We start from the raw sequence: 14,605 nt of genomic DNA on the forward strand, positions 1-14,605 counted from the left end.
CCGCTTTCCTGCCACTCGTGGGAATCAAACTATCGACCTTTCAGCCCCTAATCTCCTTCTGTAAGTGTAGAGCTCAGGGGTTATTATTAATGAAAGTGTGAAGATAATTTAAGTTAATCATTGTTTATTAAAACACAGTGCTCCTGTGGAACCTGCCTAGTTCTTTAAACAGTTTAGAAACACTGCTGTTTACATAAATATTAACAAATAAAACTACGTTCAGCACAGGTTTGACATTTTAAACCTCTCTCTGTGGTTTTAGCACCGAGTCTAAATTGTTAATGATATAAAACATCGTAGACAAAGCACACAAAACTCACGCTAAACACAATCAATAAATTCATTTATTTCAATTACAGAAGCATTAAAGTCAACAAAGTCCCGGAAGCTGAGGTCGGATCGGCTCCGAATGTGAACGACGGCGTTTATTAATCACCAAGAATCTGAACTAACGCTGAGGGGTGGAGGGGCTCTTATTTCATTATTAAAGGTTAATAATAAAAACGGAAAGGGTTCGACTGTTTAATGTTAAAGTGAAGTGAAGGCCTGTGTTTGCTGAAACCCAATGTGGGTGAAATCTTACCAACAGTAACACAGCGACAACAAAAACATCAGAAAAAGGTGACTTTCCTTGTGCAGGAGTGTGATTTACAGTATATCTGCAAAGAAACTTAAGATCAATCTAAAAAACAAACAAACAAACAAACAACAACGGTCCTAATGTTTACAGCAAGGTTTAGAGGCGTACAGTAGAAGAGTTTTATTCAGAAACAGGTTTAGCCTCGTGTTTTTAAACTCCACTGAAGACGGCGGTAAAACTGTGGGTGAAATGATGTAATAATAAAAGGTTCATTACTTTGTTCGAAATGAAAGTAAAATGCTACAAAACACCATTCCAGCTTTTGTTCGGAGCGTAGTTTAAAATCTGTTTTTTTTAAAAATACATATAAAAGTCAAATTCAGTAAATGTTGTGCTTTCGATTGAGATTTACACTCTTTTTACGACAGGAAACCTGTAAAAGTCCAGATTTGAATGTCATTAACACTCTTTATGAACACAGTTCAGTGTACTTTCTTCTTTAAGAAAATATATACATTTTAAAATATAAAAGGAATCAAACTGGCCCCGATCTCAGGCGCGAAGCCAAGGAATAAACAGCTTTAAATTTAAAGAAAGGGCAGTGGCCAGGGATCAGTCCTGGGTTCAGAAAAAAGCTATGAATCAACAATGAGAGCAAACTTTATATTTTACATTAAATACCACTTTTCACTTGTGAAATGTTTAAAATCCGCTTTCTTCTGCACCACACGGATCTCTTCTGAACCAAAGATCTGAAGAAAATAAGAAGCGTGTGTAGTTTTTGCTTTAGTCGCTCGATTCAAGGAGAGTTTTGTGGAAAATGTAAATTCAGATCATGAATCCTTAGCTTTTTCCCCCCATTTTCCAGTCTCCACTCTTGGGACTAAAAAGTTCACGCAGAATACGTCTTATTAAATTTAATCTGAACATGTCACCAGCAGAGGGAGCCAGAGGGAGACAGAGGGAGGGGGAAATAATCACAAATGGGAAATATGGCTATTTTTGAAACATTTTTTCTGCACATTTTCCAGGTTTATATTTTTTGGCCTTTGTTTAAAAGAGATATTTATTTGATGATTTCTTCCATATTTTAAGAACGAATAAAGGAAAAAAGCTGAAGATTCTTGATTTGAATTTAAGTCTCACACTAAACACTGAGAAAGTAAAGTAATAATAAAAAGAGAGAGAGAAGACGACAGGTTTCAGACGGGAACTGGGGCGACTGAAATGTACAGAAGAATTCCAGCAAAGAAATAAAGTGATGTTTGTTAGATCATCAAGCAATATATTATATAAAGTACCTCAAAAAATACAATATCCCCCAAAAAAACCACAAAACAAACAACACACACTTGGCACCAGCTCCTAGAAAACGCTTCTGAAAAATGTAGAAAAGAACAGAGGCATTATTTCAGTTCTGTAACTCGAACCTCAAACATCACTTTATCAGTTTCTCATGAACGCACCGACCTCTGTTTGAGCCCAACTCTGACCTCAGCGCGAGCTGAAGGCTGCAGTGCCGTAGAGCAGCATTCCTCACTGCTCCTCTTAATCAGCTGCACACGCCTATGGTTCGTTTAGGGTTAATTTATAAAGATGATGATTCCCGGCGCGACCGAGCCTTCACCGGACGCCCCAGAAAAGTTCAAGCTGATACCTTTCATTTCAGAAGAAACGCTGGACAAGAAGGTGTCCACAAACCTTTGGCCACCTCATGTGTTCCTAGGTTGTTTTGCGCAGGAATAAAGAGCAGGAGCGGAAAACGCTGCAGCGGATTAAAGGGAAAATGGCCTCAGTAACAACACCACTGCAGTTAGTGCGAAACGGAAAACATCCACCCAAAACGCCGGAGCGCCGGAGCGTCCGGACACTTCCCTCCACGCCGGGGTTAACCCCGCAGTGACTACAGGAGGGAGAGGCTAGGAGAGAATATGGATATCTCAGGAGGGTTCTGTGTTTGTTTACTGCTAAAATCAATACTGAGCCACGGGGGGAACACTGAGTAGAACCCTCTCAATGTTGAATATATTTGGGGAAGAAGCTCCTGATGTTGAAGTCAAACACCCACAGCAGAGCTTCCAACTAAAAGCTTTCAAACCAAAGAGCGATGACAGAGTTTTTAGGTCAAAGATCACACCCTGGACCATTAAATCAAATCAATTTTCTACACTGTGTCACCCTCTCCTTCCTGCAGCATCAAACACATCAAACACTAATGGTACACCTTCAGCGCTGTTCTTTTCAGTCTGTAACTCTGTGAAACACGTGTGGCACTGAACACAAACGTGTGCTGATTTAATTTTACCATCTGGAGATTAAAGCTCTGGCCTTTTTTGACCGAGAGCACAGATAGCCGGCTGTGGGTGTGATTTCACGAGGATGTGGGTGTTTGGTTGCTTCTGATTGGTTAATTTTCATATCTATACAAGACAATGGCACTCTATAATCAGTGATTTTGACTCGAAAGAAGTGGGAAATAAAGGAAACTGAACACCACTGACTCCAGAGTGGAGTTGTGTTGAGCTGGTGGAGGTGGACACCTTGGTGGTGGTGGTCAGTGAGGGTCTGCAGTCTCGGCGTGATCTGGGAAATGGAGGGACAGAGGGTTAAAGGAGGGGTGTGTTGTTGTGAGATGAGTCTCTCAGGCCTCAGTGTTCTTGTCTCCGTTCTCCTGTGGCTGCAGCTGCTCTTTCTCCGTCCCGTCCCCCTGAGGTGGACGCACGCGGTTAAAGAAGCCCAGCTGAAATAGAGAGAGAGAGAGAGAGACAAGGAGTGATGCTTCTCCTCAGGCAAAAAGAAAAAAGACTAATCCCACTGCACTGAACTGTCCAGTGGCACAACTAGAGTCTTATGAGCCACAGCGTATTTAAATGATCACAGTGGGGTACAGAGTTAAACTAGAATAGAATTTCCTGTTCCGCCTTAAAAATGACAGCAGTTACATTGTGGTTCAGCTTTTTCTTTAGATAAACGGTGTATTATTTACATAATTTCAGTCTGATTTTTAAAAAACGTTCTGATTCACTCTGCACTGAGCACAACAGGCTCATTTTAAGGTGGTATCAAACCTAGATTGGTGTGTTTTAATGCTCTCGAGGACCTTTTATCATCTAGTCCAGTGGTTCCAAGGGACCCTCATGTCACATGCACATCTTTTGCTACTAAACTCCACTGGGTTGTATTTTAAACACTGATCTAGTTTATTTAGAGCTACGCCGGGGGTAAATGTGTCCTGAATGAGGGCAGTAACAGAATGTTAGAGAACGCAGGACAGGAGCCCACTCTCCCACCTCCAGCTGAAAGCGCCGTGTCACACTCTCTCAGCTACGAACGATCCGAGTCCGGTCGGATTCAAAATTCTGCCTTTATTCCCTCCGTCCTCGACCCGAACTGTTAATGCTTGAGTGTATAACAACGTGGTGGTAACGTGTAAATAAGGAGTGAACATGAGGTCAAGTGTGTGTCCTAACACACAGCCTCTGTCATGACGTCTGGAAAAGGGTTTTTAAACCGAGGGAACGAATTAACTCTTTAAATGATATATTCCCTATAGTTTGTAAGACTTTAGGGGCTTTGTGCCGTATTATAGCTTACAGTTCTCATTTCAAAGGCTTCGTAAGTGATACCATGATGTAAAAGAGTTGATCAGTGCGGATGAAGGAGAGTTTCTGACCTTGTACATGATGAAGATGAGCAGAGCGAGCAGCAGGAGTCCGGCCAAAACAGCCACCACCACGACCCACACAGGAGCAGGCTGAATCAGCTCAGAGTTCACCCACACTACACTCAGAGAGGCCTGCACACACACACACACACACACACACACACACACACACACACCTTAAATCATAGCACAGTAAACACAAATAAAAATGTAAAAATTCTACACGTCACGTCCCAAACCCTCACAACACTCCTTCAAACACAATGTCACCAGACGTTACACAACAGACGTCCGTCAGCATCAGGATCCACCAATAAACACAAAACCACCACTTCACAAACCATTAAAACCCATACAACCCAGTATTTCACAGTGGATTCTTTACTGAGGTCCTGCTATGTCTAGTTCTGTCTGTGTGTGTGTGTGTGTGTGTGTGTGTGTGTATTACACATAGGAAGCGTCTGTGGATTCCTGAAAGAGCTTTTTTTTAATGAATACATTATATTTATTACAGACTCTGAATACTGAATCATTTACAGTAGTTATTTAATATTAATGCATCAGTTTTTTTAAAAGGTAAAGTGTTATGTTTTATACATTATTATCATTATATTCTATTATTATTATTATTATTATTATTAAGTGATTGTGAGATACTGATTTTTGAGTGTGATTTCATCACCTTGAAAAGATCAAAATCATTATTTATTTTATAATTTAATTTTAATACATCAATATAATTATTATATTTGCTTATGGTTTTTATTGTTATTACATTTTATTTTTATTTTATAAAACACTGAGCTGCTCTGTACCTGAAAAATGCTGTATAAATAACATGTATTATTACTATTATTAGTATTATTATTATTAAAACGGGACTCGTTCACTGGGTACAGAGACGTTGTGAGATGGTGTAGTAAAGTCGTGGATGATTAAACGTATCTGCCACTGTACTGCAGACCACCCTTTATTACTCACCGAGGTGCTGTTGAAAGGCAGCTCAAAGTCCAGGTTTTTGTACGGCATCTCGATCACGTTGAAGGTGGCCATAGACTTCACCAAGTACGAGCGGTTCTGACTCTCAGCCTGGAGACAACACAGAGCTCATTATCACTGTCCGCGTCTGTAGCAGGGCTCTGCAGGAATTCAGCCTGCACAATCAGACATACGCTCTGGGGTTTAAAGTCCCCCCACACTGCGCTGTAGAGCGGTGGAACCGTGTTCTCTGGGGAAATGGAGAACCATCCAATAACTGGCTGAATGCCATCAAATTCCCACAGAACTGTTCCAACATTGAGTCTAAAGCCTTCCCAGAAAAATAGAAACTGTTACTGCCACGAATGGGGGATACATCGCCCTAATAATACCCTTCATTCGAGGAGAAACATGGGAAGAGCAGGGCTCCACAAATATTTCCTTATGACATTAATGACATTGAAATAAATTGAGGTGACTGACCTGAAGGAAGGTGGCCACTGAGAGTCTGGAGTAGATGAACAAGATGGCACCCTGACCTTTCTCTAATCGGCCCACCTGACACTTAATCTTCAAACACTGTGCCTTCTCGCAGTCCTACACACACACACACACACACACACACCACATTGCATTAAATATATGTTACATATAGCACTACTATCATACTGTAGTGAAGCTAATTTTCAGTGATTAAAATAACAGTGATTATAATTCCTCATTAATCTGAGTCTGTCCAATCACAGCGCTGGACCCGTGTTTATGTGAGAGCGCAAAGACGAGGTTAAACTCAGCAAAACAGACACAACGAGCGCAGAGAAATAAGAGCACTGAGTAAAAACGGAGAAGAAAGAGAACAGAGTGAAAACGGCTAAAAACCAGAGCTTCTGCTCCTCGCTCCTCACTGCTGTGCGCTCGGGGTCGGGGTGAACAGAGAGCGGCTCATTATCATTTAAAGGAACAGGTGCTGAAAACAGTTCTGAACAGGGCTGTCACAGACGTTTCATTAAGAAACCGTGTTCCCTTGTGGAGAAGCAGGAGAATATATGCCTTTTAAAAGCCATTGAATGAACATTTATTAATTCATGAATCTTCTCCGAGTGCTACACACAGGTCAGGGCTGCAGTCCGTCTGGAGACTAACGCAGGGCTGAAAGAAAATCACGTATCTCCACATCTGTGAATAATTCCACATCTTCACACTGTGTGAAAAAGATGATGAACCAATAGAAATGCTCCAAAATTATTCTGAATAATAATATCTTTTAACTTTGACTCTCTTCACTGAAAATTAGGATGTTTTTCCTTCTCCGTTAAATATGTGTGTTTTTGTTTGAACAGCAATGATATGAAAATGTAAATCATTTATAGATGTATTTTGCATGAAAAACTAAACACAACAGATCAGGCTACAGCTGGACGATACGGACAACGTATATATTGCAATATATTACTTAATATAATCTTAATCCATTTCTTATATTTTGGTCGTTACGATAAAATTCCGATATCGATATGATACAAGATAAAAGCCACTGCCAAAGACGGCCACAACGAATATCCGTACCAAGTGAATGTGCCAAGTCTATGAACCCTCCTCCTATAAAACTATGAAATAAATCCACCACATTTCTGTAAACAGAGAAAGATGTTGCAGTGTGTAGTTCTCATCAGGAACCACTGCAGCGCCCTGTAATTAACGCAAGTCAGTGAGACTCAATATAAATAATGTACACTGAAATATCAGAAATAAAACCATATCACTGTTATTGAAACATTATCTATCGTGATACATATCGATACTGAACTAGGGTCAGACCACACACGTCCTCGTGACCCTTTTCCACATGGACCAGGTGTGTGGGGTTCACTCTGAGCTGTTTTTGGAGACACTACCCTCATCTTTCACCAAGCAGAGCACAAGCGAATTAGTTTCACAGGGGCGCAGTTGTTCCTGATCGATACCAAGACACAACAGCGACTGGTGGAGTCACTCGTGAACCCTTGCTCATTTCCACCATCCAGAAACACATGTTTGGTTTTGTAAGACGTCACAGGCCGTGTATGACACTGAAAGAATGAACCGATGACGCAGTGAGATGATCAGTGTGGTGATGATCGGCAGCTGCAGCAGTACCAGGATGATCGCATTGCTGTCGTCCCGCTGCTCCCTCAGATCTCGGCGGTGAAGGCGGTTCCGGTTGCCTCCGTCCGGTCGGTCGCCTGAGATTATGGTCACGTTTTTATCTCCGTATGTGGGGTTCTGAAACACAAACAGACACGAGCACAGAGTGATATCAATAATGTATCAGCACCTACAGGTAGGAGATGGGTCTGAACGCTTTCTGAACGTACAGCGTAAGTGCTCATCTTTCTGAACTTGGTAGAGTGCATTCTCTGAACACACAATGCCACAGGTTGAGTTTCAGCTCTGTTTAAGAGCCTCCGCTATTATTATAAATGCAACAGTTCTCTCACAGTCTTTATTTTCACACAGAAACACATCGAGAGTGACTCTCATTTAAAGCTCAGCCAAATATTTACAGAACAAATTAGAGTTTTTATGAGTTTAAATTAAAACAAACATAACAGAATTAACAATTTTTAAAGAACATCCAAATAATCAGAGTCAGACAGGATCAGTATTTTAAGTGCAGCTGTTGACACTATTCTCAGGAGATCACTGGTTCAATCCCCGCCAACATCTCCACCATCCCAGACCAGGAGTCCTAAGAGAATACACCTGGCCCTGTTCTCTGGGAGGCTGGGATGGCCCCTGCCAATGAAATGAAACAATGCCAGGCAGTACAGTCCTCTATGAGCTGATGTGATAGACATGGGCAGGCAGTGCTCTCCACCTGTGCGTTTGGTAATGATTTACTGGCAGCAGGGTAAAAAAAACACAGGGTGGTTGTCATCACACGCCTCAGAGGAAGCACTTACCTGTCCTCTAACACATGACTGTGTGACAGAAGCAGTTCAGCTGAAGGCTAATGGGGTCAAACCGAAGACGAGTAATGACCGGGAGAGAATGAAAATAGCAGTGGTGAGTGCTGTAAGCGTCACCAGTAATGAATCTCAGAGTGGAGTGATAGTTGAGTTCAGTGATTTGAGGGTGCTGGAACACACACGTCTATAATTTACATCACCACAGTCCAGGACTGATAGCAAAGCTGCCTAAAACCACTCTGTTCATTTCCATTCAGAACTCCAAGCCTGTGTCTACACGCACTGACTGGCTGAGATTTGCCTAATGCTGGATCCTGTCCCTTTAGTAACAGTCGCAGGATTAAAATGAGTGTTTATAAATCTGGAGAACGCCGTCAGCTTGTTTTTCTGAGCATCTGTAAACGATGTGTTGTAGAGAGCAGTGTGTGATGTGTGGTGTTTTTCTGCTTCTGTGTGAACAGAGGTAGTGAACTGTGTAAAACCCTTCCATCCAGTGTTTAACAGCAGTTACAGGAGTGAGAGGGACGTACGGAGACGTTGAGTGGGTTGATCTCCATGTCGGTGCTGCAGTTCATGGCTCCATCCACCTCGTATTTGGTGATGTAGAGCAGAGAGCCGTTATTGAAGCGGTATGGCCACTCCACGTCCAGCATGGCCTTCGTGAACGTGCTAGGACCTTTGTTTCGCAACTGCACAAAAAAACAAACAAACAAACAAAAGAAAAGACCACACGGGTTTAGCTTGGTTTTGACGTGTCGTGCGACCGCTGGCAGTCCCCATCATGGCGTCCTGGACGGCCCACAACTCCCCGATGAAAATTATTGTGTAATCTGATCCCACTGTTAGATATACACAGACACAACATGGCACACACACCAATGTTCAAAAAGTGCTAATGATTTTGTTGTGTATTAACGGTGTCTGGTGGATATCTGGTGACGATGGCGGCATGGAGATGGCCAGGTGTGTCCTAGGGTTTGTAAATGTAAGCAATACGTATACGACTCGTACCTCGTAGACGTATTGGACGAAGGGTCCGATATCATCCTCTAGAACTGGCTTCTCTTTGGACTGCCAGCTGGCCACGGGCAGGAATATTTCCTCAGGGGTAGAAACACTGAAACGTAACACACACAGGCTTTCATTTGGAACCTACCCCTTACTCTATAGAAAGCACTATGCACATATACCATATTCTATACTCAAAAATGTTGGATACAGTTCGAAACAAGAGTTGGTGACCCTCAGAGTCTTCCAGAGAGTCAACATTAATCTATATCAATGAGAACTACTTTTAACCTCTAACATATCTATAATATATATGTCTTAGAGCTAACATAGTACTGCAATCCTCACAGCAGTGCTAGCTTTACTGAAGAGGTGTTGTTGTGAAGGTCTAGCCCCAGCGGTTAAATCTCACCACTGTAAAAAAAAAACTAATGAAGCATCCAAACAAACACGGCTCACTGATCTTCACACATGAATCTGAATGAGGGACCTACGCTCGTATCTCCACTTTGGCCAGAACGGCGAGCTTTGTGACGATGGACACCAGGTTGCTGGTGTTGTTGTACTGGTTGGAGCTGTGGGAAGACAGAGAAGAAAGGGTGAAGCAGCTGTTGAACACTAGGTGACGCTGTTGCTTTAGAAACACAACAGTGGCCAACAAACCTGGCGTCAAAAAAATGCCTGAGTCAGAGGAATGACCACAGACCACTCCTCGCATTTCACCACAGACTGAGCTCAAAACTGTGTTTAGTGAGGATTAATAATGTGTTACACTCAACGACAAACAGAGAGAGAGAGAGAGAGAGAGAGAGAAACACACAGTGATTATTCATAAATAAAGTGAAGGGGTAAATTCCTAAAAAGTAAATATGAAATACAAGAGTGACCACAATGACCACATTCATTCAGACATAAAAGGTCCTGGCTGCTTCATCTCCACAATGTTTCAAAATCCACAATTATACGGTGGAGATGGAAACACAGTGATGAAGAGGCTTTGGTTTGGTGTGAAACTCTCCACTCGAGAGAGACAGAACGCAGCCACAAGTTTCCCTACAATCAGCTCCCAACAAAACACTCTCGGCTGACTTTGTTTATATATTCATTGTTTTGTTGTGGTTATTATTATTCATTTTTCTCCTGTTTGTCCCAAGTCCGCTTGTCAAGCCTTTAGGCCACAGCTGTCCAAACTCACATCTGGATTTACGAGGCTGTGTAGAGAGGGTTGAGACTTGTCTGAGATCTGCCTCTCACCATGATTCTGTGTGAAACTGACGGATGGTCACTCATGAGCGACGGTGTGTTTCCACAGAGAGATACAGAGTTTGTAAAAGAGGACTTCACACTTTCAGCTTTTGGGCAAATAGCTTTAGTCCACACCACTCTCGGTGAAACCGGGTTCAGTCCAGAGAGTGCTGAGTCTCTTCTGATCAGTGTGAAAGGAAGCGGATGGAGTCCAGGTGCAGGTGATAATGAGTTTAAGAAAATACAACAATCCAGCACATCTCCTCGGACCCCAGAGGGTTAAAGCTCTCGGACCCCAGAGGGTTAAAGCCCTTAAAGGGACTTTAACCCTCTGGGGTCCGAGGGCTTTAAAGCCCTTGGCTGGAGGACTTTGTTTAAACCGTATCCACTGGATTACGCCGGTATGTTTATAATTAGTGAGGCTCCGGACCCCGAGTGTGCAGCAGTTGTGGCACTGTCTCTGTCATCAGGAGATCACCAGCTTGAGCCCTGGCCTTCCCTGCGTCTAAGGCCACTGTGAACAATAATGCACGCTCTGTGCCACCAGTTCCATCTGGATCTACCCCACTACGCTCCGACTCAACACCGCATTCACCCACACAGTCCCAGCCCACTCTCTCCAAGACAGAGGGGTGGTGGGGGTAGGAGGAGGGGAGATGTTTTATGTTTAGTCTCTGGAGGAAGCGGCAGTGCTCTGTAATTAAAGCAGCTGTGTGTCCTCTCTGTCAGAGCCGAGATCTGCAAGACTAACACCCTTTAGTCTTTAATTGAGTGACTTTGGCAGGAAGTGGTGTTCGGGGAAGAGCATCTCTGTTTTATGAGTTTTGGAAAACCAAGCAGCTCTTTCTGTTTCCGCGGCGACTGTCACACCCCCACAATGACACACAAAAACACTTGGAAAGATGATGGCTAATGAATATTCTGATAAATGACTTCCCAGTCGGCCTTCTGTGATCTAAACGTGGGATAAAACAGGCCGTTCTGATTCTGATCCGCTTCGGATGTCAAGTGCAGGGACTTGATTGTTGCCCCGCCCCCTCACCTGAGTCTGTCCAATCACAGCGCTGGACCCACATTTATGTGAGAGCGCAAAAGATGAGGTTAAACGCAGCAAAACAGCCAACGAGCGCAGAGAAATAAGAGCACTGAGTAAAAACGGAGAAGAAAGAGAACAGAGTGAAAACGGCTAAAAACCAGAGCTTCTGCTCCTCGCTCCTCACTGCTGTGCGCTCGGGGTCGGGGTGAACAGCGAGCGGCTCATTATCATTTAAAGGAACAGGTGCTGAAAGCGGGCGTTCTGAACAGGGCTGTTTACACAGGGGGAGAACACTGCTGTGGGGTTTGGACTAAGGCAGGTCACAGACAGGGGATATGTCCCTGTCACAGTAAAGAAACACAGTTTAACCTACCTACGTATCTGCAGATCAAACTTGACTGAAGTGTCCTGCTCCGACAGCTGATGGACACTGAAGCGTAAACCAGCAACAATCTAAGAGACACACACACACCAAGAAAAAAGAAATATCATAAACACATCAGGTATCGCTAGAAGAAATATCAGAAATTCATTAATCACTGATGGCTGCTGCTGGACCAACCTCTTATCAGTGTTTTTGTGTCCTTCACATTGTGCAAAAGTGTCATGATAAAAAAGCAGAGAAGTGCTCAAAAATGTTACTAAATAAAACCTTTGTCCATCAACATCCATTAAATGTTGAGGCTGGTATTTTCCTCTCGTGTAACGTCATTATTTTGGAAATGAGGTTTTGTCCCAGCGGCGACAGTATGTTTTTCTAAAGTTGGAAGGCCTTTTAATCCATAATCACAGGCTTAAACGCATGTGAGGTGAGGGCTGTAGTTCAGGCTCAGGTTAAACAGAAGCTTCCACTCGAGGCTGTGTCCACAGTTTGGAGAGCTATCTTAAGTGCTGCATATTATCTCACACACACACAGGGATTTAAATATGTGTTTCTGAGATTTTTTTTTAAGGGCTCTACCTTGGTTCCTCCTTTCATGGGGTTTCCCAGATCACACACTACTTTAGTCTGGTTCTCCTTCTTATAAGCGCAGGGGAGTCGGGACAGGGTCTGAAACACACACACACTCAGAATGAGAAGAGCAGAAAGACACACCCATGAAACATCCATAAGAACACACTCTAATCCCTCACCAGCTCCTGATAAACCTCACAGACATGTTCACGGACGAACAGGGCTCAGACTGAGTGAGATCAGTCGAGTTCAGCTCATTACTGAGATGTTCCTCCTTAAGAAAGACCACTTTGTTTCATAACGAGGGTCAACTGAGCTCAGGCTAAAGGCTCAGTTTGACCCAATAAGCCTCTAATATGAGAACAGGCTCAAAGCAAATGTGAAAAAGTACAACGCTGACTTCTACAGAAAGAGCTGTTTGTTGGAACCAGTTAAACCACATGTAATAATGGACCACGCATACGTTTTAGGAACGTGAAAACGTTTGATTTAAAAAAACATTCATCTGGGCAGTAAACAATGGATCAGAAACAGAGCAGAATAAAAACAAAATGAATAAAGTAACTCTTTCCCAATCTCCCCTCGGAACCGTCCCTAGTTTTAGTGGTTAATAAATACTTCACTTGGTTAAATCAAGTGTGCTGTTGATTTTAAAAATTCCATACGAACAAAGAGAACATCAGAAAACAAACTTTGTTCTTTACACTCGCTCACAACTTCTTACAAGAAAAGAATCCTGCACTTTTTACTGTATTTATGCTTTTGCATTTATTCTAATTCTTAGGTGCCTTTTAGGAGTTTTGAACGGTGCTGCATTCCTAAAACGTACATGTAGCTGGTGTTGCTCTTACCTCGCTGTTCCTCACCACCCCGATGAAGTCGGCCTGGTCGGGCATGATGACGTGCAGCTCGGCCTCGTACGCTCCTTCACCTCCGTTCAGCGCAGTGACCTCCAGGGTCAGGGGGTTGTCGTCGCCGATGTAAATCTGCTTCTGATCACTGAAACACAGGACACACTGCTCCTCAGGGTCTGGGGGTCTAAAGGACTACATCGTTGTGTGGAGGAAACCGGTCGGACTGGGAACAATGATTTATGATTTAGTTTGAATTTTCTTTCAAAAGGAAGGAAATGTTTATTGTTACTGCAATAAAACTAAACGCAGAGGAAGCGAGTTATCAGGATTATTCAGTTCCACATGTTTGTATTTAATTTGAAGCACTGCATAGTGTTACACTCATATCCCTGACTCTGTGTGTAGAGTATTATCCTGAGAGATTCATGAAAACCTGGATATCGACTGACACAGGCAAACACTGACTGACACTGACTGACACAGACTGACACAGGCAAACACTGACTGACACTGACTGACACTGACTGACACAGGCAAACACTGACTGACACAGACTGACACAGGCAAACACAGGCAGACACAGGCAAACACAGACTGACACAGGCAAACACTGACTGACACAGGCAAACACTGACTGACACAGGCAAACACTGACTGACACAGGCAAACACTGACTGACACAGGCAAACACTGACTGACACAGGCAAACACAGGCAGACACTGACTGACACAGACTGACACAGGCAAACACTGACTGACACAGGCAAAAACAAATACAGACAGACACCGACAGAGACAGACTGACACCTACAGACACAGACAGACAAATACACAGACTTACACCGACAGACACCGGCAAACACAGACTGACACTGACAGACACAGGCAAAAACAGACTGACACAAACACCAACTGACACAGAAAGACACTGACTGACACAAATACTGACAGACACCGACTGAAGGCCAGACGTAGATGTGAGCTCTACAGAGCCTCTGACTCACCTCACCGCATTCAGTTTCAGGTCCGGTTTACAGATGTTGTCTTCACCGCAGTCCAGCAGAATGTGAGCCTGCGGAACAACACAGAACTAAATCCACAGCGCGCTCCAGGGTCTATATTTAAGAAGAGTCACGCCGCACTGAGGGGGCTCATTAAACCAGAACAACATGCTGCTGTAAGTGTTTGGGAAGTATGACCGTTATTGAGCATTTGAAGCGAGTTAGTCACCTTCTGACCCACAACAAACTGACCACTGAATACACGTTAAAAGTCAATAGAGCCCCTGATATCTAGTGAATTTAGATCTTTTAAGGTGTGGACGCAGCTGTTCAATA

At 43.2% G+C, this 14,605-nt stretch overlaps 1 protein-coding gene across 1 annotated transcript in view; it reads right to left on the reverse strand.

The window, feature by feature from the left end:
* Positions 1 to 153: 153 nt before the first annotated feature.
* itgav (integrin, alpha V) overlaps positions 154 to 14,605 on the reverse strand; it is a 39,034-nt gene continuing 24,582 nt past the window's right edge. Inside the window, exons 19-30 of the mRNA XM_066686069.1 lie at positions 14,273 to 14,340; positions 13,266 to 13,413; positions 12,421 to 12,510; positions 11,833 to 11,912; positions 9,673 to 9,753; positions 9,182 to 9,287; positions 8,701 to 8,859; positions 7,359 to 7,484; positions 5,706 to 5,819; positions 5,226 to 5,333; positions 4,254 to 4,376; positions 154 to 3,320 (exon numbers count right to left, since the gene is read on the reverse strand). Coding sequence (XP_066542166.1) covers positions 3,222 to 3,320; positions 4,254 to 4,376; positions 5,226 to 5,333; positions 5,706 to 5,819; positions 7,359 to 7,484; positions 8,701 to 8,859; positions 9,182 to 9,287; positions 9,673 to 9,753; positions 11,833 to 11,912; positions 12,421 to 12,510; positions 13,266 to 13,413; positions 14,273 to 14,340 — 1,302 coding nt within the window. The 3' untranslated portion in view covers positions 154 to 3,221. The remainder of the gene's footprint in view (positions 3,321 to 4,253; positions 4,377 to 5,225; positions 5,334 to 5,705; positions 5,820 to 7,358; positions 7,485 to 8,700; positions 8,860 to 9,181; positions 9,288 to 9,672; positions 9,754 to 11,832; positions 11,913 to 12,420; positions 12,511 to 13,265; positions 13,414 to 14,272; positions 14,341 to 14,605) is intronic.

Source organism: Hoplias malabaricus, chromosome 12 (assembly GCF_029633855.1).
Source record: "Hoplias malabaricus isolate fHopMal1 chromosome 12, fHopMal1.hap1, whole genome shotgun sequence".
Classification (NCBI taxonomy): Eukaryota; Metazoa; Chordata; class Actinopteri; order Characiformes; family Erythrinidae; genus Hoplias; species Hoplias malabaricus.